The sequence below is a fragment of the Lagopus leucura genome, unplaced genomic scaffold (genome assembly GCF_019238085.1).
Source record: "Lagopus leucura isolate 7727_CA_CO unplaced genomic scaffold, USGS_WTPT01 Super-Scaffold_100029, whole genome shotgun sequence".
Lineage (NCBI taxonomy): Eukaryota > Metazoa > Chordata > Aves > Galliformes > Phasianidae > Lagopus > Lagopus leucura.
This window is the reverse complement of record NW_024962280.1, coordinates 1,380,940-1,407,516: the sequence shown is the minus strand read 5'-3', so window position 1 is coordinate 1,407,516 and position 26,577 is coordinate 1,380,940. Positions and strand designations below refer to the sequence as shown.

The 26,577-nt window shown below is 44.5% G+C and overlaps 1 protein-coding gene across 1 annotated transcript in view; it reads right to left on the bottom strand.

The window, feature by feature from the left end:
- Positions 1–8,414: 8,414 nt before the first annotated feature.
- The window catches only part of RSRC1 (arginine and serine rich coiled-coil 1), a 111,034-nt gene continuing 92,871 nt past the window's right edge, over positions 8,415–26,577 (bottom strand). Inside the window, exons 7-10 of the mRNA XM_042881035.1 lie at positions 23,184–23,252; positions 10,276–10,382; positions 9,245–9,391; positions 8,415–8,646 (exon numbers count right to left, since the gene is read on the bottom strand). Of these exons, the coding sequence (XP_042736969.1) occupies positions 8,554–8,646; positions 9,245–9,391; positions 10,276–10,382; positions 23,184–23,252 (416 nt within the window). The 3' untranslated portion in view covers positions 8,415–8,553. The remainder of the gene's footprint in view (positions 8,647–9,244; positions 9,392–10,275; positions 10,383–23,183; positions 23,253–26,577) is intronic.

The following is a 26,577-nucleotide window of genomic DNA, read 5'->3' as shown; positions in this document are numbered from 1 at the left end:
CTATCATCTGCAGTTTGTCACTTAACTTTCTATGGAGTCAGGCTCCAGGAGACAAGATTTTGTTCTCAGAGTCAGAGCAGCCCCAGAGACGGATTACCGTGCAGATAACTAAGCAAAATGAGTTCCAGTTACTGTTAATTTTTTGGCTGCTGGTAGGAAGATGGGCCCTGTTAGAAGCGAGCTCATTATGAGAGGCTCACTAACACGATAAAGTCAGTACTCTATTTGCACAGAGTGATACCTCTAATTGCTCAGGCCTTCTTACGGTTTGTCTGCTTGAGTTAGATTTCTTTTGTGTAGATAAAAAGACTTCTGTAAGAAATCACCTCAGTGCTACAGCACTGTCAGTCTGGAGGGCATCTCCAATGAGATTAATGATGTCTGCCTTAATATAAGAAAACTTTGCATAAATGAGATTATGGTTTCTGCTGAAACCTGCCAACTCTTATTCATTTGCTGTAAATATTATCTTTAATTAAAAGTTTTAAGGTATCTTGTTCCTGAGCTAATGAGATCTACAGTGATTTCCCTTAGGAATTAATTTACCTTCTTAATTCTTATTCATTTTGGTGATATGACTATTTAAATCTGATTCAAACTTCAGAGCTTTGTTGAACATATTCATCTAGAACAAAAGGTCATTTTGCCATCGTGACGTTGAGTTGGTATTTGTAATTCTCTTTTCGCTCTCAGTTCCATAGGTATTTGTTTAGGTTCCTGCCCCAAACATTTCCCACTAACACTTCTGTTTGTCTTAGCTGCTCGTGCTGCGTGGCTCTTTCTGCAGTGTTTCACTTTGGCTTCTGCTTTCTCTTCCACCTAGAGTAAAATCGATTACAGTGAGGCTGAAAAAAAGATCCTGATTGTGATCAACTTATTTGGAATTGCAGAGTTATGTAAGATATGTGTGCAATTAGTGGGAAATAAGAAATATTTGACACTCTATCCACGTAGTCATCAGCTCCTGTTTTTGTACAAGGATATGTCTGACCACTGGGTATGCTCAGCACTTGGAGATGAAAACTGCACTACTGCATGCATGTCTAAATAAGCAAAGTGCCAACCAGCACCTGGTTTGTGAGAATGTGAACCAGAACCACATGAGGACTGCACACCAAAGGGCAGGGTTGCTGGCTGGATTTAAGACACTTACCATTGTGATAGAAAACATTTATGTACACAGCCTGACTCTCCTTGTGTTCTGTACTTAATTAGGAAATACCCTTTAGAGCTATCGTTTGAAAGGGGATAAAAACACAGAGTGCTTTACACAGCCTGTTGTGGAAACCCATTGCTTGCTCTGTTCCTGAACTGCTGCTGGGCAAGGCACGCGTTTTGTGGCACCAACTGAGTGAGTGTGGGGCTGTGCTATGTATAGGACCATCACTGACTCCTGCAAGTTGTTGATGGCCTTCCATTTATAACTTACTGCAGACCAACTTCCTCCCATCGCACACAAATTAGAGGGCTATCAATAATGCATGAGCTAATAAGTAATGCTTGTGCGCTGCTGTCTGGGCAGCAAGTATCATTTAGACTGCAAGAGAGATCCTCGTGTTGTGTCAGGTAGAGTGGAGGCCTCCTGTACCTGTCAGGCTTCGGCAGCTGAAGGATGGGACTTTTGTGTGTCTTTAAGGCGGCTGGAGGAAGTGGTGAAACTCATTCTGTTAGATTCAGAGAAACGTGAGAGATCTGCTTCCTCTTCAAAATCAATCTTTGATTTCCTTGACTTATTTGATAGCTGTTTACAAAACATCAGGGCAAGAACTGCAGGAATTGCCAGATTGGGTTACCCTGAAGTCTCTGTGGTGTCCAGTGTCTTATTTACAAGTTCTCATGTCTGGATGTTTCATAAGAAACCGCTAGAAAGTGCACAGCAGCTGTGTGGGGCACAGCCTGCTTTTGCAATTGCTCATCATTCCCATACAGAGTTATTGCCAGACTGCAGGATAAGCTTTTGTTTCTTTTCAGAAGTATTTTGGTGTTATTTATTCCATCATCTATGTAAACAGTGAGCCCATTTGAGTTTCTGAGCTTTTGACTTTAATTACATCTTGTAGCGATGAATTCCTGAGTTCAATTTTTCATTCAGTGAAACTGCATTTGTCTTCATTAGCCCTAATTTTGTGTCCTGTTCTTCTGTTCTTCTTTTTGTTCACCAGAGTGAAAACTGAGGCATATAAAATATACTGTCTCCCCCCCTCCCTTTTTCTTTTCTTAATGAACAAACACCCCCCAAACACCTGCCTGGTCTCCATGGGATCCTGAAGGGCTTTTCCAACCTTTATGATTCTATGGTTCTATGATACTCTTGGGGCAAAACTGAGCCAAGAATTCAGCCACCAGGCTGTAAGATCGAGCAAAGAGAAGTGCCAAATGTGTAGTATCACATCCCCAGGGGCTGTAAATCAGGTAGGTAGGAGTGACTTCAGTTACCTCGTGCCTGCTAGAGCCAATCTCCACAGGAATCTGAAAACCAAGCTTCTTCCTTCCAGCTTCAGCCCATCTGCACCACGTGGAGCTCCATTTTTCCACCATCCAAAATCAGTGACCACAGCTCAGGCAGTACCATGTTTGTTCACATAATTGAACTAATTCAGAAGATCCTGCCTGCCTTAGGCTGTTTGTCTCGCAAACTAAAAACAAATCCTGCTCCTTGAGCAGGGAATATTAAAGCCATATTTAAATAAGTCCTGTAGAAAACAAGGCTATTAAATGCACATTATCACAACATCAAGTTAATCCAGTTCAGAAATGATCACAGCGTATGACTGCCTTCACAAGTAACATGGGTACTAATTGTCAATTTTAATAGCGAGGAAGGGTTTTAATCAGTTCTGAAGAAAGCTTTTATTGCACAGTACTTCTTAATTACATTTGCTGCAGCCCCTAACTTCCAGAAAGTGTTAGTTCTGCTTTTCTAGCTATTGAGAACCGGCAGAGTATATTAAAAATAGGTCCTTTTTCTGAACTATTTTGGAAGAAGCCTGGCAGCAGATCACTTGGGGCTCGGATCTGTTCTGTGCTGCAGCCTGCCCTGCGCTGCCCAGCAATGTCAGAAGCAAGGTTGAAGGTAATTTGAGAGGGCTCAGACAATCAGAGCTCAACCCCCGTCCGTTTTGTAAGGATCAGCAGTTACTATTTAAATTTAAAATGTATTGGCATAAATGAGGAATCCTGACTTCTTACATTTTTACTGTGAAGCCCTTTTATGGGTGGCCTTAAAGATGCACTGCCATTTCCAGAGGCTGGAGTGTATTTTTAGTGGAAGCCTTTTGATAGCGTTGTTAAAAACTGATTGCATTCCATCCCTAACGTCAGCCTGATGCAGAGCATTTTGCAAAGGCAGTTTGTTATAAATTGTTGGTAAGTGTCAGATAAAAGCATCATTCTACTACAAGCAACTAGCGGTAGACATGTAATAACATTTACATTAATATTTTATTTAAATGTGTCATCAATTCACATAGTCACCCAGCTCTGTAACTGGTATGAATACTGAAATAATACGCCCATAGCCTACAGAAAAACACTCTGAAATTCACCAAGAAGGTATCCAAAACCACATCTGACATTTTTACAAATGTTGGCTGCGTTCAGTTTCCACTAATAACAACTATGAAATTTGTTTATGTCTTCCCTTCAGCTCTGCGATGGGGGGACGCAGCGCTGCAGGCAGCAGATGTGAGCAGTGGCAGCCCAGAGGATGGGGACAGCCATGCTGTGCCTCCAGCAGCGCTGGCTGCCCGGCCCAGGTCAGTGCTTTGTGCTGGCAAGGGATGGGGTGAACACGCTGCTTCTTCCTGCGTGGTGCTCCAGGGAATACACAAAATACGGAGGATTTTACCTGTTTGATGGGTATTTTTTGTGTGACAAGATTTAGATTCTAAGGCACCAGCAAGCGATGAGGCAAACTGCTCTGTCTGATTACCCTAACTGCAGCTGCAGGTAGGAGACAAAAAGGCAAAGATAGTTTGCGTACTCTTGTTTATATGGCCTCATGCATCTTATTTATATGGCCACCGTGGGTCGTATGGCAGCTGCTCAGGGCTGCAGAGACATCTAGTGGGAACAAGGCTCTCACAGCAGCAGCTCAAAACCATGAGAAAGCACCTTCAAGCTGCAGCGTTTTCAGAATACTGCACCCCAAAACGTGCCCAAGGGCTGAGATGCTCCTCATGTCACCAATGCGAGACTATGCCATGCAGTCCTAATCCATACTGCCTTTCTAAAGAAGCAAAACCAATAGCCAAGTAGTGATTTCCATTTTTACCTGGGTTTAAATCGCACTAGAAAAATAATTTTCAGCTTGCAAAGTGCACGCACCATGCTGGGAGGGAGCCCAGCTAGCAGTGAAATGCAGCTCTGTGCTACTGTGGGGAGCTGAACTCCTTCGGCCCCTTTCTGGGCTGAGCTTCAACTCCTGTTTCCATCAGAAGGAGTGAAGTATCACGGTACATCTTGTCCTGGAGCAGCAATTCCAGAGTGACTCAGAGCCTAAGTCTTGCTCCCTGGTGTCATACAATCTGGCCCAGCCACCTCTATTTTTTTCCCCTAGGTCTCAGCAAAGGAGTAAGACAAAGAGGGCAGGGAACAATCAGGAACAGAAAAAGCAAATCATGTCAAATGGTGAATAGCTTAAATTCTGGAGCACTGTTACTTATAGCATCGCTTATTATTACTGCTACAATTTGAAATCACTGCAGCCTTGTGGCATAGGCGGATTAAGTCATGGGTTCGAGCTGATCTCTTCTAAAACAGGTTTCTAGAGTTCAAGGATCTCTGCTAAAAATAACTTCCTTCTGGTAACATGACAAATGGAAAACTGTGATCATCGGGAAGGTTGGTTTTAGGTTACTGATGCAAAAATGGCCTTCAGGACCACTCAGTCCTGTTCATATCTGAGAGGTTTAAGCAGAAGTAGCAAAATTTGATCTCCTGGCCAGCCGTGTTGTCAGAGCTACAGAAATCTGTCTAAAGTATTGTAACCACAATTTAAAAGTAAACGCAGCTGATTTTCAAGCAATTATTATAATTAAAAAAAAAAAAAAAATAGTTGTGGACATGCCGGATGACTCAAGGGCTAGTGAACATTTTACCTGAAAGTTATCAAATCAAAATCAGCCCGGCTTGATTTTAATTGATGGTGGCTGTTCGGCAGGCTAAGTGAAATGAGTTTGCTAATGTAATTTCTAGGGGTAGAGGTCTTTGCTGACTACCAGAAGTCAGAATAGATCAAGTTACAGCATTATCTTTTCACTCCTACACATGATTTGTCTAAGTCAGATTTAAGGTAGTTTGGTACTTTGTGTTGCAACCAACTGTACCTGAGACACGCTGCCACAGGTCCTGAATGACAAAACCTTAGCACAGATGTCTCTAAGGACACAATGCACCCAACATTGAGTTGGGTGGTGAACAAACAACCGCTTCTTTCCCTTTCTAATCAGGAATCCATTCACGTTCACCAGGAGGATGGAATAAAGTGGAAAATACAGCAAGAAGAAATACAGTCTTAATAGGTAAGAGTCATAAATTGCAATGGTTTACACTGGAAAACCTCAGAAGCAAAGATGCTAAGAAAGCAGGATTATTGTAGGAAGGCATGATTTTTTTCTCTGGCTCAAGAAACACGTGGGTTGAAAGACAGCACTGCATTTTTCCAGGACCATGGTGATTAATCTGTGCACATTAAGATGAGTTTCATGTCTGTATTATGACACACTTAATAAAAACTGTATCTGGTTATCCCATTAGGTAATACATTTATGTTTTCCTCAAGCAAAAATGCCCCACATGTGGAGCTTATGGAGTGCACATGTATTTGGACACAACCCTTTGAAAATACATCCAAAGCCAAAGTAATTTTAAGCAGTAGGTTTTCCAAAATTATGTTTAGTCCTGCAACACTGGCTATAGAATCGAGTTTGTCTGTAATGTTGCTGCCCCCTTCCATACTTCTGATACTCAAATATCTGTCTAGCTTTGACAGGAAAATGAATAATTTATCACAGGATGCTATTCAAGTAAAAGCAAAATAAGGAAACAGAGAGTTTACACAGCTTGAATCAGGAGTGCTGTAGTAAACAGTTACACTTATAACCCTACAGACTGGCCTTACACAACCTTTACTTTGCAGGAGCAAACTCAGTGGAACAGCTCCTATTTTTGCTGAAAGTTTAAGCTGTAAAATCAGCAACAGCAGGTTCTGAGGGCAGAGTTCTGATCCAGCACCTCTTTGGTAGGACTCAGCTTCGGAAAGCACCGACACTCACTGCAAACAAACCCTGCAGGAGGGCACTGACATCACAGGGGTCACTGTTGGAACATCCAGCCTCACTGTATGCGGCAAGGGAATCCATGGCATGATTCAAACTCACTTGCAAGATACCACACCTGGCATTGCTAAGATTGGTAATAACTCCAAGTGAAATCTTACCTTCATTAATCACACACTTGAGCATCACAGACTGGGTTTAGACAGCTTTAAACATCTGTGTTGTATGAACTTGCAGGTTCCTAACAAGGAGGACACTGGCTAATTTGTAACAGACCACATCTAGTTTACAACCCAGTCCTGCCAAGCCCTTCTCCCAGCACCAACAACTCCATAAACGTCAAGTATGCATAACGAACGTTCAAGACAGGAGTTGGGAAGGGGGCAGAAGGTGATAGAAATCATCTTGACATCGTTCAGCATCCAAGTTATGTTTGGCATACCTCAGTACAGGACTTTATCTTCAACTTTCTTCTCATCTCAGAGGATCTAAACACTTTTTCCTTCCAGATCTTGCTCACAATTCTCCTTCAGTATGGACCTGCTGGACAAACATAGTTATTGACTGATTAGAAGCTAAACCTCATTACTCCCACTAAGCCTTGCTCACTTAGACTGCTGTGTACAATTTTCTTAATAACCTACAGGGGATGCAAATGAAATAAGAACAATTTTGCATCAAATAAAAATACCAGAATTACTGGAAATAATCTGTGGTAAAGAGGAATTTAATCCTGCACCTTCTATGGAGGTCAAACTATTTTTATTTACTATAAAAGACACACAGCTGGTGATTAGAATAAAGGACAATAACAAATATTTGCTACTTGAAAATGCTGAAATGGAGGAAGGGAAACTTTTTTCTTCCCGATTTTTCTTGCAGACAGATCACCCTTTTAATGTGGGATCAAGCAAAACCCACACCATTCATAATGAAAAATTGAAAATGTGTGAAGTGCAAATTTAATACATTTTCTCATTACATCAATGATCTCAACAAAAAGAAGATGATCCAAGTACATTTCCAGAATCTTCCTCCCTCCACTTAAGAATAGTAAACTTAAAAAAACCCAAACAAACACAAACCTTATTAATTTCTTCATTCACAAAGGAGAGCTGATGTAGGTAATTTCCCCTGAGATATTTATGTCCAGAAGTTGCAGGCTTATTTCAGTCTCCTACCAATATAATGTTTTTTTCACAGATCTGCTAGACAGCCCAAAATAAATACGTTCCTATGTTATTTCTCTCTCGGATTCAGGTAGATGGTGGACAGATTTTTTTGGTAACTATATTTATTTGATACGGTCCAATTTGACTCATCTTGCATTATTTTAAAGACACGCTTGGACAAACGGAAACTTCAGACACTGAGAACAGCCCCTCTGCATGCCATTATTCTTTTCGACAAAGGTCTGCATCAATAGACACAATCTGTATATTATTGCCCATGAAGAATGCAGAGAAAACTGTCTTTTACTGCATATCAATCATTTTAATACGCTTAAAATTGCGTAGGAAATACAGCTATTGAGAACTGCTGAAAATGTAACACGTTTCTTTAAAAGAATAACATCGTTTTTCCTTAAATAAACTCCAAGATGCTGACAGCAGTGGGTAGACACTCAGGAAGATTGGGAACAGCATTTCTTTCCACTCAAGACCACCAAAAGCGAGGTAGGAGGTGAGAGGCAGGCGGGCGAGAGCATCAATTCAGGAGGCCCCTCGGCAATGAGACTGCCCACAGATGTTCAGGATTCAAACACTGCTCCCGTACGGCTGAGGGGAAGGAAGAAGAGATAACAGCAATATAATTTGCCCTGAATCCTCTTCAGCTGCAAAAGATCTAATGGCCCAGGGTGGTATCATTTGTACTGCAACCGTCTGAGCATTGGTAAATCTGAACTTTCTTTGACAGTCTTATTTTTTTTCATTTATCTTTAAACTGCTACATGGTTATATATTTTGGGGGGATTGGGAAGTATAAAATTATGTCTCCTTGGGCTGTCAAGTCTGCACCCAAGGGGAATCCAGTATTAAAAAAAAGCAAATTACACGGCTATCATAGCCTTCCCTTCTCAGCAACCCAAGTAACGCAGCAATGAGCTAGGGAAAAAGCACAGGATGGAACGTTATGTGTATTCAGATGAAATATTTATTCTCTGTACAACTCCTACTGACTGTTAAAATCCTCTCAAAAGACAAAAACAGAACAGTCTGACGGTGGGATTTCGCAGCGCTCACAGAACTCATACTGGATGGTTGCAGCAGTTTGCTCAGGCCACCGGACTGCCCATCAGCCTTTCCTGCCGCAGAGCAATCAGCCTCTGGAACCACTTCTCTTCTGCTTCTGCCTTCTCAATGAACAGCTGAGAGATGAAGGGGAGAAGAACAAAAGTAGGCACAACTTCAATTTGTTATAACGTGTTGAAATACATACATGAAACGTCAGTGCTAAGAAGCCCAGCTACATACAGGGGTCAAAATACTGACATAAATACAGAAGTCAAGGTTGAGACATCAGTGTTTTTGAAAGCCAACATGGTCTAGCTTCAATCTCCCCCTAAAACAGTGAATCTGTTGGTGGTCTCACACTGTTGGTAGCCATATCCATTATTTGCAATTTGCATTAGTTTAATTATGGCAAATCATTTTTAACATCCTAATTCTTAAAAAAAAAAAAAAAAAAAAACAGCAGCTAAAATGCAAGTGAAAATACAAAACAAAAATGTTTCACTTGTATCCATTTGTCTTTTAGCCAAAGGAAGCTCCTTGTTTGTAATTCTCCTCCGTTGGATTATGCAAGGAAAGTAATCTGTTCTGAGCCAGTGAGTGGCCCACTGGTAAATACTCTTCAGACCACAGACTAATTGATGAGCAGCATGGCACGGCTGTTGTGAGGGCTCTTGAACCTGGCCACATTCAATGGGCCGTGTTGTTCTGAAAGAAAAATATCACCACACTTACATTTGGATGTGCTAAAGAATTATCATCCTGGTATTTGATGGCAGTAGGAATACTGGCAGGCACTGTTTCTTTTTCGGGGGCAGATGCTTCGACAGATCCTGCTCCTATAGTTACAGGTTCGTACTTTAGTTCGGGAGGCTCTACTGACTAAAAAGAAAGAAACACAGTGAGCATTTCATCCTCGGACTCCCACACATGACAGCATCTTAGCCGAGCATTCAGCCTTCTTTGAACTGCAGCACATGCCCACAGAAAGATCCTCCTGCGAATGCTTCTCAGCATGCACGGGTTGGGCATGGACTCACAGACACACAGAGTGGAAGAAGGTACTGCCAAGGGCAGTGGCAGAGCTTTGGTGGTGGGATCGCTTTCTGAAGAAGCGCTGTGAGCTTCTCGGATATTTCTGAAAAGAAAATGCATGTTCTCAGGGAAGCACACAGCGGTGATTCAAAATGCTTTGTTGTCAGGGGGGAAAACTGAAGCAACCCTTTGTTTGTGTGCTTCCAAAGCAGGGCCTGAGTTTGCAGAAGAGCTGGCAGCCAAATGCAGATAAAGTCCTGAAATGTGGACGTCTCACATTAGGTTTTCAAAAGCTGTCTGAAAACAATGCCATTTTGTTTCAGTGAGTAAACATGGGCTTGAACTCTGATTCCAGCTAAGCAGAATAAAAAATACTGATCTCTACCTTTAACTACAACATAACATGCCTGATTACTTTTGCATTTTAATTCTTCTGCTTTTCTTTAAAAACATCTTCATGACTGCATACAATTTTATAAGACTTTAAAATCAGAGTTGTGCAGCACAGTCACACTATCAAAGCAGCTGCATTTCATGGACACTGTTGCATGCTTAAAGGTATCCTTCCTTCACCCACACAGCAACATAGGAGAGTCCTTGTCCAAAAGCTGATTCCGGTGGTGGCATTAAGGAAGGTCGGCTCTGACGCTCCTTCATCAATTGTATTCACGGCGTAGCTCCCACCTGACTTGGAAGGGATTATGCACCAAGAAAGGACTTTGCAAACTTACCTTTTTGACTTCTTTACTTGATCTGAATGTCTGTGGAACAAAGGAGTCACTTTCAATAGCTTCAATTTCTTTCACTCGTTTCACTTGCTCTACCAGGGTGGCTTGGTCTACAAAAAGAAGGTGTAGTGTCAGTATACATTACTGTAAGCCTGCAATAAATGCTGTGCCAAAGCAATGCACTCACTGTATTTTACCACAGCATACACTGCTTGCAATGCAGCCTACAAGATTCTTTTACAAAGAAGACACAAAACCTTTCTTCTTTAGTACAGCTAACAACAGTGAGTTGGCACTGCTGAAATGCATGCCAACATTCAAGATGCTAATGTAAGAATTTTGAGAGAAGTCCTTGCAGTACAGTCACTAGATTTATAGCATGAGAACTTCCTGCAGGTGAGGATTAGTGGCCAGAGCCAATACTTCAGGGGAGCCCAATCTGCATGAAGTAGCACAACTACTTCTGCTGGTATCGAGGGGAGTTTGGCTTCAGTTGTGGATGTCCACAGCAACGAGCCTTGCCCTGTGTTCTCATTGCAAGCTAAGTTATCACCTCTGTGCTGCCTGCTCATTACAATACATCTGACCAAAAAGAGTACTTACTTTACTTTCAGTTTGTGCTTCTTCAGATTTGCAGCTCAGTTAATCTCATCTCTACCTCTATGTCTGACTGTAGTGACAACTGAACCTTCACTCCTTTTTTTCACTGCACGCTTTTATCTCGGCCCGTGTTTCAGAGCCCTGCTGGCCTGCTGCTGAGGAATTCTATTTTGAAAAAAGATTTCTGACGGTCCCATAGGAAGTGTAAAAACAAACAGGCCAATGCCTTGCCAGAGAGAGGAAATCCTCCTTCACCAGGGTGCTCCAGCTTGGGGGCACTTGGTAGTCACAGCGTTGGAAGTGGGGGTCAGCCATACAGACAGGAGAATGGATTTGGGATCAGCTGCTCTCTGCCTGTCACTGCGTTCTGTCCGGGTCTTACTCAGACCAGTGGGGATGACAAATTATTAAGGGCAAAAATCACTAAATGTTGAGAATTACATCAGTGACATTAACTTGGGAAAATGGACTGGAGGAAGCATAACCCATTAGTGCGTGATATTTTTTGACAAACACATTATTGGTAGATAAAATGACTTCCATGTGTTGTTTGTCAGATGTCAGTAGAAAGGATATGTATTTCATAGTAAAATCAAGAATAATGGAGTCAGAAAGCTGAGAGGCTACAGACAAAAAAGAAATCAATACTACCTCATTGCCCAGCAAGTCCTTCTACTGTGCTACCGTGAGCAAAACAAGCTAACTACTGCGTCGGGATCGTTGGGGCCGCCTCTTACAGATAGGCCATTCCAGAAGAAGAGTTGCAATTTATTTTGTTCTTTTTCTCACGAGTTGACAGGTAGAAGACCCCAACAGACAGCAGAGCAAACACCACCACTGCAGAGAAAGATCCCCATCCCCTGGCTTTACCCAGGGCTCCACCCAAAGTGGCAGCATCCCCAGGCAAGGCTCCACACTGAGCTGCTGTGGCCAGGGAGAGGTTTTAATGCTAATTTGTGTTCTTCACGTCCAACTGTAAGTATGAGTGCTTACATTGCACTGCTTTAACATATTATGACCACATAATCTACCTTTCATAGTAAACAAGGTTGCACAGCAGCATCTCTCTTTGGTAACAGAAGTACCAGGGGTAAAATCAAACAGACAACAACGAGGAATCCAGAAATACATGACCTGGGAACACCTGGATTTCTGCTCTATGCTCTGCATGCACATTCACCTCCCCCCCCATTTCCCAAGCCCACTTGAACTCCGCAGCCTCCTCAGGCATTCACCCAGGGCAGAGCCAAGGTGGGCTTGTGCAGGGGCAGGCAGCGGTGCTGGGCAGGGTGTGGGGGGCAGGCAGTGGGGCAGGCAGTGCAGCCAGTGCCCCCACCTGAGCCCCCACAGCCAGAGCAGGGCACGCTGCATTTGTCACTGCAGCCCACGTCGGAGGCACGCAGCTCTCTTTTCTCAGCACAAAAGCAAGATATGTAATTCGATGCGCAATTTACCCTTGTCTCGTAGGAGATTTTTCCCTGCTAATTGATAGAAATTAAGCCATTAATCAAGCCACTAGCCATCATTCAAACCAGGGAAGATGAATACAAACTTTCATCATAACCACCTTCCCCATTTTAGTGTTCATTAGCATTAATTTTTAATGCAATTATGCTATTCTTTTACGCTGAGCTCATAAATTACTGCTCTTTTGTTGCTCGCTGGCCTTGTAAAATCCAAGGTAATGCTTTGTGCTCTGATCTTAAAGGCAATTACTGGGTTCTTCTATCTTTTATGTATCTGCATCCCAAATAACCCCTGTATTGTATGTACAAACTAACGAGTGGATATATTACGCATACGCTTAATATGTAACAATTTGTCTATATTGAACTTCTCCGAGTCTCTCGAAGGCTTTCAGACAAATAAAACTATTTCCACACCCACCGCTCCCCACTGCAGGCACCAAGGGAGCAGAGCTGGGCCCTGCCCAGCACAAGGTACCACCAGCAGTGGCAGCACAAGCTGTGCTCTGAGCTCTGTGCTGGAGCAGCTCCCAGCGCTGCGCAGTGCTGCCGGCTGCTGCAGTGACCGCCACGCTCGTATCCCAGTGCACCTATTGATCCTCAGCACCACGTCAGGGGAAGTGCACGGGAGTGAGAACCACCCTGGTTACCCTCAAACACCGAATACAAAGTAAGTGGCTAAATGAAAGATGGAGCTGTGTTGGGGTACAGAAAGCATCGGATAAAATCCATTGCACTGAGGAGCGTGCTCTGCTTTCAAGCTCTTCCCCCTGATGCCCGCTGTACCTCTGTCCTTGCTCCCTTCTTCACATCCCACCAAGGCCAACGGGCACCCACTGCACACCACCATCACAAAGGCACCAACTCACGCGGCCCTTCAGAGCCTGGTGAGCCCTAAAGCAGCCTGGGCAGAAGTTCCTGACAACACTCTAAGATGATACCTGGATAGCAGCAGTACAGATCTGCACACTGAGTAATGAGAAGTGAGTTACTGGCTCCTGCTAAGGAAAGGCTGTCCGAGATGAAGCAACACTGAGTGAAGCAGAGATCCTACAAAAAACTTGCAATAATTCACCTAAAGGTCACAATGCTTAACTCCACGTTTTCCCCTCAATTTCTGCAGAAATGGAAAAACCTACTTCCTTCCAACTGCTATTGGAGAAAACAGTTCTAATACACATCCCCTCTGGGGAACAGGTATAGGGAGGTCACCTTCCCTACTTTCCAGCCTGGAGCCCCGCAGGGCCCTCTCCTGTTGGCAGGAGGCCTTGGTGCCAACGAAGGCTAAAAGGCTCCTGCCCAGTGTTCTGCTTCTGTTGGCACTGCCTGCTGTAAGCTGCACTCTGCCCACAAACACCAAATCTAAGTGGGCAACAACACTGCTCGACCCCTTCTGCCAACCCCTGCTCCCTCAGTACGAGCCCCGGAGGCAGGGTGTGAAAGGGGGGAGCCGGGGACCCACAGCCTCCACTGCTGCTCCCACGGGGCCACCCCACCCCACGCAGTCTGCCTGTGTCTCACTGGCTCTCCTCCATCCACTTCTCCCTTCTTTCTGTCGCAGCTGTTTGGCTCACTGCTTTTCACAGATCTCTCACACTTCAGAAATGGCGTTCGCTTCATCTTCGCCCTTGTAAAATTTATTTTCCTGTACATTAAATATATTTTGGTTTAAAATGAAAAAGCAAGTGATGATTTGGAGACAAACACAAAGTTGTATTTCATTCCTGGAAGGAGCCTACACATGATGTGGTTTCACTGTCAAAATGCAGAGCTGGGAATTTTGCCACGTGAAATTATAGGAGCGCAGCCCAGGAATGGGGTAATGCCTTAATGCTTCAGCACGAAGGAAAGAAAACATAACTCAATTAAAACATTCGCTTTGGGGATTTTTCTGACACTCCATATACTTGGGAAAACTGCCACCTACCCTGACCTTTCTGTTATAATTACGTATATCATCTTAAATATTATTAAGTTAGCCTGTATTTCACTCATCTTACATGTTTACCGAGTGTCTGGATTTTTTTCTTTGATTTTAATAACTGATTTCCAGGAAAGAAAAATACTTAAAGTGAATGACACAACTTCGTCACAATAACACCAGACTAAAAATTATTCACCAGCAAACACTTTGCTGCTCGGTGCTTGGAACTTTGGCACTTTTAGATGCAGTGCAATGATGTGCACGTGGACTTGGACCAAACGTGGATCTTTCTGTGTGACTGCAGTTTGAGTCTAAAAGGTCCTTTTAGCTGCATCACCGGATAGCTCAGCGATCTTGGACTGCCCACCACACTAGGGAAGCATCCATCCCTTACCATGCCAGTAGGTTTCCATTACCCAGAGGCTCTTTGAAGATCCAGGGCAGCATGGAACTTAGGCAGGATCTGCTCAGACCCCATCCATACACAGTATGGACACAGAGTGCATCGGAAGGAGCTGCTGTGTGCTCATCATAGAATCGCACTGCATCAACAAGGCATCACACATCCTGCCTTTACAACAAGTCCTGCACATTACAAACATGTATGAATGCAAAGGAATGCCTCTCTCCCAAAATCCAGCCCACCTTTGCAAGGCTGCCTACCTTTCACTTAGATTCACTTTAAAACTTGACAGCTCACAACTGGACAAACTAGCACACTGTTGCATCATTTTCCACCTGGTAAGGGCTCGTACCTACAATGAAACCACTCTAAGTGCCACAGCCACCTGAGGAGCGACCTTCAGGGTACACAAGTTGTGCAGCCCCCTTTGTTCCCCAGCATGCAGGAGCCGTGCTGCCCCACTGCCCCAGCTCTGGGCTGCCCCACTGGGGGTTGGGAAGGACTGTGCCCAGCACACAGCCAGCAGCATGGAGCCCATCCCAGTGGTGACCATGTAAGAGCTGGTGACCGAATTGATCGCTCACTGACAGTGCTCAGCTCAGCTCTGCAAATGCATCAACTGGGTAATGAGGAGCTATTAAGTCTATTGATTTCCTGATTTCAATTGATAGCGAACAGGCCAAAGCTACACATCAATATTTGCGTAACTAATACCCATGAGCTAACAATTTTGACAAATGAAAACCTCAACAGAGCAAACAGTGAAAATTAATGGAAATTTAAAGACCAAACCTCAGAATTTAAGTGAAATATTCAGGGGATAATCACGCTTTATATTTCTTTCAGGAGAATTCTGTGGGTTTCTGTGCTGCGTTTTTTGGAGAAGGGAGCTGTGTTTGTGTGGCTTTTGGTTTTCTTTTGTCTTCTTTTAAATGGAGAAAATAAGTGAACAGGAATGGAGAAGCCCATTGCCCTGCACTCCGTCTCCTGCCCTTGTTTATCTTCCCTTCCAGAAGCAGCTTTTCAATAGGTAGCTATAAATTTGTTGTAAATGATTGAAGTCAGATAACTAATTATGTGATTGCTTTACAATCCCATTACCTTAACTGATGCTTGTCTCAGACTTATCCTTTAGCACAAATAAATGCCATAAAGACGACGGTAAAATACGCAACGTTAATGAAATACAGAAGCAATTTTTATTTTTTGTCTGTCTTAAACTTTGAAGACAATTTCCAGACCTTTAATTTATAAAAGAATTAATAAATCACCCCATGAGAGAGAGCACAACTTCATCTGTATTCCCACTTGCAGAACGGAAGTAGCTAAAAGCCGAATCTGTGCTGGTTTTTACAGGCCCAACCCCAGCCCCACCACCCCTTCCAGAGCAGCCATGCAACAGAAACTGGTGCCAATTCTTCATCTAAAAATCTACCTCTGAAGGGATTTGAAATAACTTTTTAACACGATGCTGATGATACACCCATAATAGGGAGCAGAGCATTTTTCTTGGGGGACAGGAGGAAAAGGAAACAACTTTGTCAGTTGGGGTTTCAGCTTTGAATCATCATCATCTACCCATGGAGCTCTTCATCTTCACAGAGGCATAAATAAAACGCTAATTATACCTGCTGTGCTTACCGAAATGCCTCAGATACCAGCTGCAAAGTGATTTTAATATTTAGACACATCTCGCTGATATCCTAACCCTTAATGGATCCCACATGTTAATGGGCTTCAAGCCCGAAGAAAATCCACCTAATTTCTTCCCTCCATAAATGCATATGAAAACAGACAAATGCTGCTTTGCATTTTAACAGAGACAAAAAACAAGACACTTCCACAGATGATATAAGGGAAGCTGTTGGTTTTAATCCATTTTCCTTCAAATAAAGGTGCACTGCAATTTCTCTGCAGCCATCACGCACAGCCTTTGTGCAACGCTCTGCTCCACAGCTTTCCAGCTAATGCGTGCAATAAAGCCAAATCTTGGACTATTCATATGCAAACTCAAGGATTAAAACGAAACACTGCACCTTCCAGGTGAAATATGTATGTTCATAATGCTGCAGAAGAGCAGCAGTGAGTTCACTCCAGGTAGGCACAAGCATGGCTGATGCTGGGGGCTGTGTGTGCTCTGCTGACCCAACTGTGCTGTGGTTCTATGATAATTCTGTGACTTATGGTAAAAAATTATGCTTACGTGCTATGCTCTTTGCCATTTCTGGAATCATCACTAATACACTTCTGAAAACAGGAGAACTATCTGCAAGTTATGCCTTACTGCTGGTCAGGGCAATTCCTACTAATTTAAATACATTTAGTTAAGGGTAAAAAAACAAAGCTTCTAAACAAAGCTTTCCTCAAAACTGCACACCTGCAGAGTGCAAGATGTCCCTAAGAGCACAGCCCTGCTGTGAGATGGCCAATACGGAGGCCCGCGTCCACGCAGCAATGTTATCCTGCATACTCTTTGTTCACTTCTGGATGTTCTTCCTAATGTGCTGCACTGAATTTTTTTCAGTCATTGGCTTTCCTGAATCACATCCTGCACTATTCTACAGCTGTGCCACACAAGGAAGCTCAGCACTTCCACAGTCCCAGTGTGCCACGGCCTGCGCAAACCGGGGCAAACAGCTGGAGGCAGGAGGGGGCTTCTTTCTTAGCCTCTACACTGAGTGACACAGAGCCAGTTAACTCCACTGCCATAGCAATGAACTTCAGTAAAATTTACTGGACATCAACTGCGACCTAAGGCAATAACTAATGAACTTAAGGGCATCTTAATATATTTCTGTATCAGTGAGTAAAGCACTTTAACTTATTACAGCCCGACGGCCTGACCTCATGCAATCAAATCATTTGTAGCAGATTCAGATGCCGCCTGTAACACCACTGGCACCGAGGTGCAGCTTTTGGCTGTCACCAAAAGAGTGCAGAGTGAAGCAGGATGCTCCATGCGTGGCCCTGTCATGAGGAAACCCAACCGTGTGGCACACTGGCTCTGCCAGAACTCACATCAACAGGTTAAAGATGAGCATGAGGGACACCTCGTCCCTGAGATAAATCCCAAAGGCAGCTGGGAAAGGGGTGAGCTGTAAAAGTCCACTTAGAAAAGAGCAAAACTACTGTAGTGGGAAGCATCACTTTCCATTTTGATGTAAAAGCTGTCAGTCCATGTGTTCCAAAGCAGCCACCCAAAACCAGGACTGCCGTGCAATGCTCAGACACAAACCCCATCGTTCTCAGACTCAAAGAATTTACCTTACTTTTTCACACCAGGTTCAACCTGCAATACAGGTGACACTACAGCTGCACCAACATTTCAGTAGCACCCGTGAATTAAGCACAGAAGAGTTGCTTCATTTGGGTTTTAAGACAATTCCCTCCAAGCACAGAGTGCTCTAATGCCTCTCGTGTTTGCATTCCCTGTTCTTCCACCCACGTGGGCTTCATTTCCAAGCCCATTCAAAATGATGTTTTCCAAGCATGTGCCACATGACTTGTTCATATAAATGGAGCAAATTAAACTGTCTCCACATATATCCTATCACATTTGTAGCCCCGATTCCTCTCCTTAACACGTGGCCGAGACACCGTATTATCTGCCTGCGGAGGTTGACCTCAGGATATTAGATTCTGCCACATAGCTCTCTTGTACTAAACCGAGGGGAAACACTTAATCACCCCTGCCTTTTCAGGAAAAAATCAACTTTAAATTTGCCATGATGAAAAATCAATAAACCAGTAATTGCTTGGCTTATCATTGCGCGGAGGAACAAATTGGGAAGCGAAGCTTAGCGTCCACACAGATTTCAGTGAAACACAGAGTTTCAGGATCACTAAGCCAGAAAAGGGAAAGGTCTCCGAGTGATAATTAAATCTACTCATGCTGATTTTCTGCCAAATTTATTTCCCCAGAGTATATAAAAATGTTTCCCTGCTTACCAGCTAGGCATAACTAATCAATTCAACACTGGGCCAGCACGCATGAGAAACACAAAATGCAAATTGGGGATTGAAGGCGTGGGGATAGCAGCAGCCCCAGAGCAGGCAGCACAGCCACACTGATTGATGGATTGATTCCAAAGGAACAAACCTCGCTCAGCTGCATGTATACAACCTGGGCTTGTTCTCAGCGCCTCGCAGGGCCTCCTCCTCCTTGCAATTGCAGGACGTGCTCTATGGCACCTGTGTTTCACACGGGCATCACCTTCTAAATGCTGTTCTGCACGATGCTCTCACACAGATGATCCCGAAGCCGCGTGGGGACGTGGTGCCACGTGCTGGGATGACTGCTCCAGGGATGCGTCCCCCTCCCACAGCATTGCTCTCATTGCACATCTCAGTTCCCTGAATGGGCTGGGCAGGAAAAGCCCTCAAGGCCCTGGTGCTGTGTTCAGACAGCCCCAAACAGAAGGAAGGAAGCAAAAACAAAGCAGAAAAAGAAAAAGCCCTCCGTTGAAAATACTCTTGCAAAAGTAGTGCATTCTTTATTAATAGACCTAATTTCATGCAGCGAATTAGCATAGCTCCAATGGAAGTGCAAATGCAATCAAACTGAAAAATTCAAATGAGAAGGAGGGAGCCTTTCCCTTTCTTTCTTTGCTTTTTTGTCACAAAAATGATTTTTGCGCGTGTCCTTCAACTGGCTATAGGGACTATGGTAATTAAAGCACTGAAAGCAGCACAAGCCCCCAGCCTCTAATCTGGAGCTCGGGTCAGCTGTCTGTAGATTCTAATTTGTCCTCTATTTGTATTCATGACAGCAGAACGCTGCATATTGAGCAGCAAAGCAGCGGGAGGGTGCGGCGGTGGGCTTGGAGGTCACATAATTTGATTTCTGAGCAGATTACATGTAACATCCAACATCTAATCTCACACCTGATTTGGCAATAAAATTATAATAAAAGTGATGTTGGGACACCCTCGTGATGGGGTGAGGATGCAGAGGCAGTGTGATGAGCAGAGGAACAGCTGCTGGTCTGCACGTGGCGATGCTTCCTGTGGCTCCAGAGCAGAGCTGGCGGCTGCTGCAGGTGCGCTGGCAGCCCCACGTGTTTGTTAAGGGATAGAACGGAGAGTTCTGGGATGCTAAACCAGGGAGATGGTAATTTTGGTTTCATACAAAACAACACTTTGTTGATGATTCTGGGGATATTTGAGGCAACTCTAGCTTGAGCAGACAGAAAGGGCCAGAAGGCAGCAGCTCCCCACTGCAGGGCGGCTGTGAGCGACCCATCCGTGCAGGATCTGCACCACTCCATCAATAGGATTTCCACCCGCAGGGCTGGGGATGATGATACACCTGTAAAAGGGAGGATTCTCAGGCAGAGAATCACTGGGATCAATTGAGCCCAAAACAAAACCACTGTGTGAACTCCATGATCAGACACAGAATTTTTCACTTCTTTTCCATTTCCGCAATAGAAATGAATTTACCAAAAATACAGAAAATTGTTCTCTGCAAAGCAGAAAACAAAACAGAATGAAACCTACTGCCTGCAAAGCACACCCAGCATAGAAATGGAGCCACGCAGAACTGGTGCTCCCTACGCTGTGTTGGGATCACGTGGCATGGGAAGCTTCCACGGGCTTGGTATGCCAACACACTTGTTAAACAATTTCATAAGCTACTCATTTTCCACTGAAAATAAAACATTTTGTTCTTAATTAGTAGCCAGCCTTGCAGACAAATTGATAGACTTTGTTCAATGAGCTTCTCTTCAGGACGCATCTCTATTCATGTCAGAACAACACAGCAGCCTCACGACTTTTTCAAAGGCACCACAGGACAGTTCTTCTGTTGCGTATTAATAAATTTTCCTCCTGCTAACTTACCATTGTTTCTTTCCCCCTAACTGACCATTTTTCCTTTTGCTTTCCCTTACTCAGCCTTCCTAACTACTGCAGGCAAAACAATTGCCAGCAAACGAGTCCCTCACAATGGAAAACCACACACGCCTTTTCCAAAACAGGGGCTACAAATGTGCACCAGAGAAGACCTCGGCACCTCAGCCTGCAGCTGGGAGGCAGCCCCCAGCCTGCCTCTGTCTGGGCATAAACCCTCCTGCTTTGGGGAGGAGTAGCTGGGTGAGGAGCACAGATGAGGACTGATGATGGACGTGGTGCCTCCCCCCGACTCGTGTTCTCTCTGACCACCAGCGTGCGTGAGAACTCAAATCTAACTCAGCTTCACCTTCTGGCATCTCACATTCCCAAACCAAGTCGTTAGAATATTTTGATTGTGAATGAAATTAATTACAGCCACAAATCCAAAGAGCACCTTTTCCATGTAAACTCAACACTATCACTCTGTAGGCATGGATGAGATATTTACAATCATGCAGGAAATTTTTAACCATTCCTCCTGGAAGCACTGTTCCACAGGGTTGAAATTTTCTGCACTGCTCTTGGAACCCCGAGAGCTGAGGGCTGCACAGATGTTATGGCTTCCTTCACAAGGACAGAAGAACTGGTGTGAGGTATTTTAAAGTAAAACATCACATTCTACCAGGCAGCTTCTCTCAGTTCCAAAAAGATTTTGCCACACAGACTCAGAGCTGCACTGGGCTACCAGGATCCCAGGAAGGAGCACTGCTGTGCAGCTCTCTGTATCTCCAGGGAATAACTTAGGGAGAAGTTAGGAACTGCAAAAAAAACCTGAGGGAATTTCTCCTCCATCCTTTCCGAGCACCGCAGCAGAAAAGAGTTCTTCTCATCCACAGTCCCTTTAAATGATCAGATGGCAATTAGAAATATTCCAAAGACCATCTTGCAAGCATGTAAGAAAAAGAGATCCCTTGAACTTTGAACCACCTGGAGCCAGCGCAAGACATAGACTTCTCTCACAAGAACACAGGAACACAAGAAGTTCATTCACCTGAATTCCTACGTTAGTAACTGGTTAGCAACACGTATTCATGTCATCTTGCTCCACCTGATCCTCCTGGAAAGCCACCAAAAGGCAACAGATAGAGGCTGCATGATTGTTACAGAGCAGAGCTGGGCTGGATAATTCCTACCAAGTTTTACAGGGTTTTATTTGTGCATCTATGTGTGTGTATGTGTATATATACATAAATAGTATGCGTATAACGTATGTAGTATTTTTATATAAATTAATAGCATGCATGCTGCAATGCCTTTCAAGTGCAAGGCAATCTGTTTAAAGTCAGTCTGGTGTTTACTCCCTATGGAAAGTCATCACAGATTTCTAAATCACAACCAAATCTCACTCAGTTACACACAACCACTCTGCTGACAGCCTCCACAGGACCAATCAGAGGAATGTCACTTCACCTTGCAGGCAGGTTGCTTGCCATAGTAGGTATGCTCCCAAGGAGGAGAGGACTCCAAGTGCTCAGCTGCACGGGGCAGCCCAGAGCTGAAGCACTGCCACTGTCAGCTTAGGACTGTCTTTCCTGGATTTGTCCACATCCTACAGACCAAAAGAGCTCCTTCATAAACAAGTGTCTGCTGCAGCTGTACTGGGAGCTCTGCGTGCTCCTGGTGTAGCACAAGTGAAACCACAGACTTCAAAGGCAGGGGCCACCTGCGGAGTGGGACAGCAGCAGCAATAAACCCGCTTTGAAGCTGAGCTGTCCACAAACCCGTTATCCTACATCATCCTGTTAGCCTTAATGAGCAGCAGCCCTCAGAAAGCACTGCTGTGGGGTGGGAATGCAGTGCTGCCGTGGGGGCACGCGTGGATCCAGGAGCACCGCCGTACCTGTTGTAATAAGTTTTAGAGTGCACCCCACATAACATAATTACAAAATTAACATAAAGGAAAATACTTCCTTCAGATGTAATGATTGCTCAACGCCCTTTGAAGTGGGGAAAAAAAGCTGAGCATCCATTTCACCATTTCTTAAACATCATTAAACTAAAAGTTTATTAAATGCGAACACCTCCAACCTCTTTCAAACACAGAAAAAAATGCCATTGATTAGTTCCCATTTCTCAAAGGTAATTACACTCTATGTTTACTTTTGCCAAGTGCAGCAGGGGCTCCAGGTACCAGATACTCTGTTAGACCTGAGCACTTTACCTAAACCTATGCAGGACCTGCAGCAACAAAATATGCCTGCCGTTACCAGGAACTTTGTCTGAGCAAAATGGTGCTGAATTGACCGAAGTTTGGGTCCCATAGGTGCTCAGCACATCGTTCAGCACCAACTGCCACCTCAGAAAGGCACTGACACGTCACTGGGTCTGCACAGAGCTGGAAGGGCAATGGCAGCTGCTCCATCCCCAGCCAGGAGCACCAGCCTGGGCTGTTTCCTAAGCATGCAGTGTGTGCTGTGCTGGTGCCTGTGGGACGACCTGATAATGCAAGACAAATCATTCAACTATTTACCAAAAGTAACAGACAAAGGGAATTAATTGCATGAATTTGTAACAGAGACCACATCTGAGTTTTGAAATACAGAACCTGACTGACTGACTCCCTCTTAAAAATGATGGTTTTGACAGACGATGCTTTAGTTTCTTACTGAAGAAAAAAATGCATTACCTTCTTCCTTCCTTTTCTTCGCTTCTTCTTCACATCTCTCTTTAGCCTTTAAGGCTTCATCTGCTTTAGCTAAAAAAGAAAAGAAACAACAGCAAAAAAATATATCAGTAATTAGTTAATGCATGTCACCAAATATTTCCTAAGGAGATAAATCCAATTTTGGATTTGTTTCTGCAGGTCCCACCATGAAGTCAATGCGTGCGAAAGAACGGAATTTGGTTCTCAGGGTACTTTCTTACAACTTATTCCTACAGTTACAGCAGCAGCACGGGGGGTAACTTCTGCTTTGTCACTACAGCACCAATCTGTGCACTCATTTCTCACAGCAGGGCATTGAAGTGCTGCTCCTGACCCTGGCTGTGCCCACACAGTGCGTTTTGAGGAGGATTTGCTGCCACGGTGAGCGATCCACGGGGCCTCTACTGAGGAGGAGGCAGAAACAAGGCAGGATTTTCAGGGATGCAGAGTTGCAGAGAGCATTTACAGTCGGAGCCCAATAGCTGTGACTTGGCACTAAGTGATGCCGAGCACCACTCTCCCTGCAGCACAGTACTTTATTCATGCTCTGACAGCATTCTTTAAAAAGAGTCTCTTTCTCTCCAGAAACCTCTTCGCTTATTACTTAATTATCTACTAGTTGCTCAACTGCAGGGGTTTTCAAACGCTCTACTACAGATGTTAAAGAAGATTAAAAATATACAGCACAGTAACAAGGGACTATCAATATACTCTGTAAATTAATTAAATTTCTGTTCTAGCACATCATTTATTCCAAAGCATTAATGTCTCAAAGGAGCCATTCTCTTTTATTGCCATCTCACTGCCTGATGAGTGAACTAAGTGAGAAGAAGTCTCTAATAGCATTACATGCGATGAAATATTAAGTTTTAAAAAGTATCACCGTGTCACAATAAAAAAAGAGACAGGGAAGAAGCAGAATTCCGGGCTCAGAGCAGGCCTCTGCACGCACCAAACCAAACCCACTGCGTGCTGCAGCACAAGCTCAGGTCAGCAAGCACTCAGCCCCGCTGCTGCATCACCCAGAACGTCGGGATGCAGAGCTGAGCTCAGCAGCAGTGGCTGAGGCCATGCAGCCCCAACGTCCCCCCCAGGCAGCAGCTCCCTGCAGCACGGCTTACAGCAGTGTCACAGCAGTGCAGTTCCACACGGACACTGCCCCCATCCACGTGCCTTTGCACGTAGTCAGACTGCACGCAAAGCCATGAAACATTAAAACTTGTCTGCCTCTGAAAATCGTTACGAGGATCTATTAAATCGGGTAATAAAAACAAACTGCTAGCAACTCGAAAGACTTTTACTTCATTTACACTTTATTCTCCCTGGTAAAAGGACGAGGATAATAGAAATTCCATTTAAATTCAATTTTGGTTATATGCGTAATTGTAGATATACCCCTTGAGTCATGTAAAATGCTCAGCTTATGTTTCTTTCAAATTATCCCGCTCGGATTCCCGTTCTGCTCCTCGCTACTGCCTTCAATATGTATTAGCAGAGCTCATTAGGCTGAAATTTAATAATGCAAACATCAGGTGGATTTCAAGAACCTCCATTATCAGCACAAGATGGATGGCTTATATCGCTCGTGGGCCAACTGGGCACAATTTAGATTCAATAACCCACCATGCCTAGATGTGATTTATCTATTCCACGATGCGACTTTGTTCTTCCTCACTGATTTGCTGCAGCACGGGAGCAATTCATTGGATACCCCAACGGTCATCTGAGCAGAAGTATTAAAACGCACACAGCCCTGCTCTGTGACCACGTTTCTGCCTTGTACACATGAACTTGAACTTGCCCGTGTGCAACCCTTGTCACACAGTTACAACTTCAGCCAGCAGGAACAGAGATGGCCCTCCACCTCCCAGTTAATTACGTGGACAATGGAGCCATTGAGGAAACACCTCGAGGACAATTTCCTGCACAGAATCGCTCATTAACAACAAGTTAACTCAGCCCATCAATATGCAGAGCAGCCAGGCTCCGAGCTCATGGGCACTGCCCACTGCAACCACACCAGGTCAGCAAGGCCACTCGTGGCTGATAGAACTCCATGCCAACAGCCCTCCCTCTGAATCTTCCATCACCGCCCACCCAGCAAGCACCAGGAAAAACGGCATTTGTTTGGATCGAGCCAAGCGGTGACTAAAACACCATGCAGGAGCCTTGCAGCTTGTTCTAAAGCCCATGAGCTGCGGAGTGCAGCCCAATGTGCTGCATTAGAGGAGCCAGTACGTGGAGCAGAAAGCCCTCCTGCTGCACCACTGCCCTCCCTGCACAGCAGTGGCAGCTGCTCTCTGACCCAAGCAGACCACAGTGCCATAGAATCATAACACAACCCAGGTTGGGAAAGACCTCCGTGATCCCCAGCCCAACTCCAGCCCACCCCGCCATGCCCACCAACCTCACCCCCAAGTGCCACATCCCCACAGCTCTGAGCGCCTCCATGGACGGTGACCCCACTGCTCCCTGGCCAGCCGTGCCACTGCCCAACCACTCCTTCTGTTCCCTAATATTCACCCTGAACCTCCCTGATGGAGTGGTGCTCGTGGGCTGCACAGAGAACAGCCAGCACAACAGAACCTGACCGCTCACAGAGCTCTCTAAAGTATGACATGAACACACGAAGAGGAGCTCCAGCTGACAGCATCTAAGAGCTCGTCCGGCCCCACATAAAGCTACAATGCCACTGATCTTTTTTTTTTTTCTTTTTCCTCTGGACCTTCCTGGCTATTAAAGAAATTAAAAACCCAACGAGCTGTCAAGGCACCATGGCGAGGCTCTGTCCAAACCCCTGATGTCAGTGCTCTGGCAATGGTTTGTGCCTAAATCAGTCAACAGTTTAAATCACAGCGTGACCAACACAGCCTCAAGCTTTGCTTTGCTTAATGCCACATGCTCAAATAAAAAAACCTAAAATACCTTAAACCATTTCCCCTACTATTTGACAAGAAGTGTAATTAAGCATCCTGTTAAACTCTCAGCCCATTAAGTCCCCAGCTCTTTGCTGCTTGCTGTGCTGTGCTCCCCACCAGCAGCTCCAGGACCAGGGGTCATCTTTAGCTGGCCACAGCAATGTCAAAAACACAGCAAAAATCAATGGGTCTGCATTAAAACAGTCTGACTGCACGACGTTACGCTGACAGGAAATGTTGGAACCATCTCTTCGGAGACTACAGCTGATGGAACAAAAACAGCAAGCAGCTTTTCCAGGAAAATAGGAGAGGAAACAAACGGTCTTAGCAAATAAATCATCTTCTGAATAGTTGATGGGCATCAGAAAGTCTCCATTTCAGAGCAGCTAAAGCCAATGGCTGCCAATGCTCCGTACAGATTCAGCGCGTGGACATCACCGCCTGCTGCAGTTAGCTCT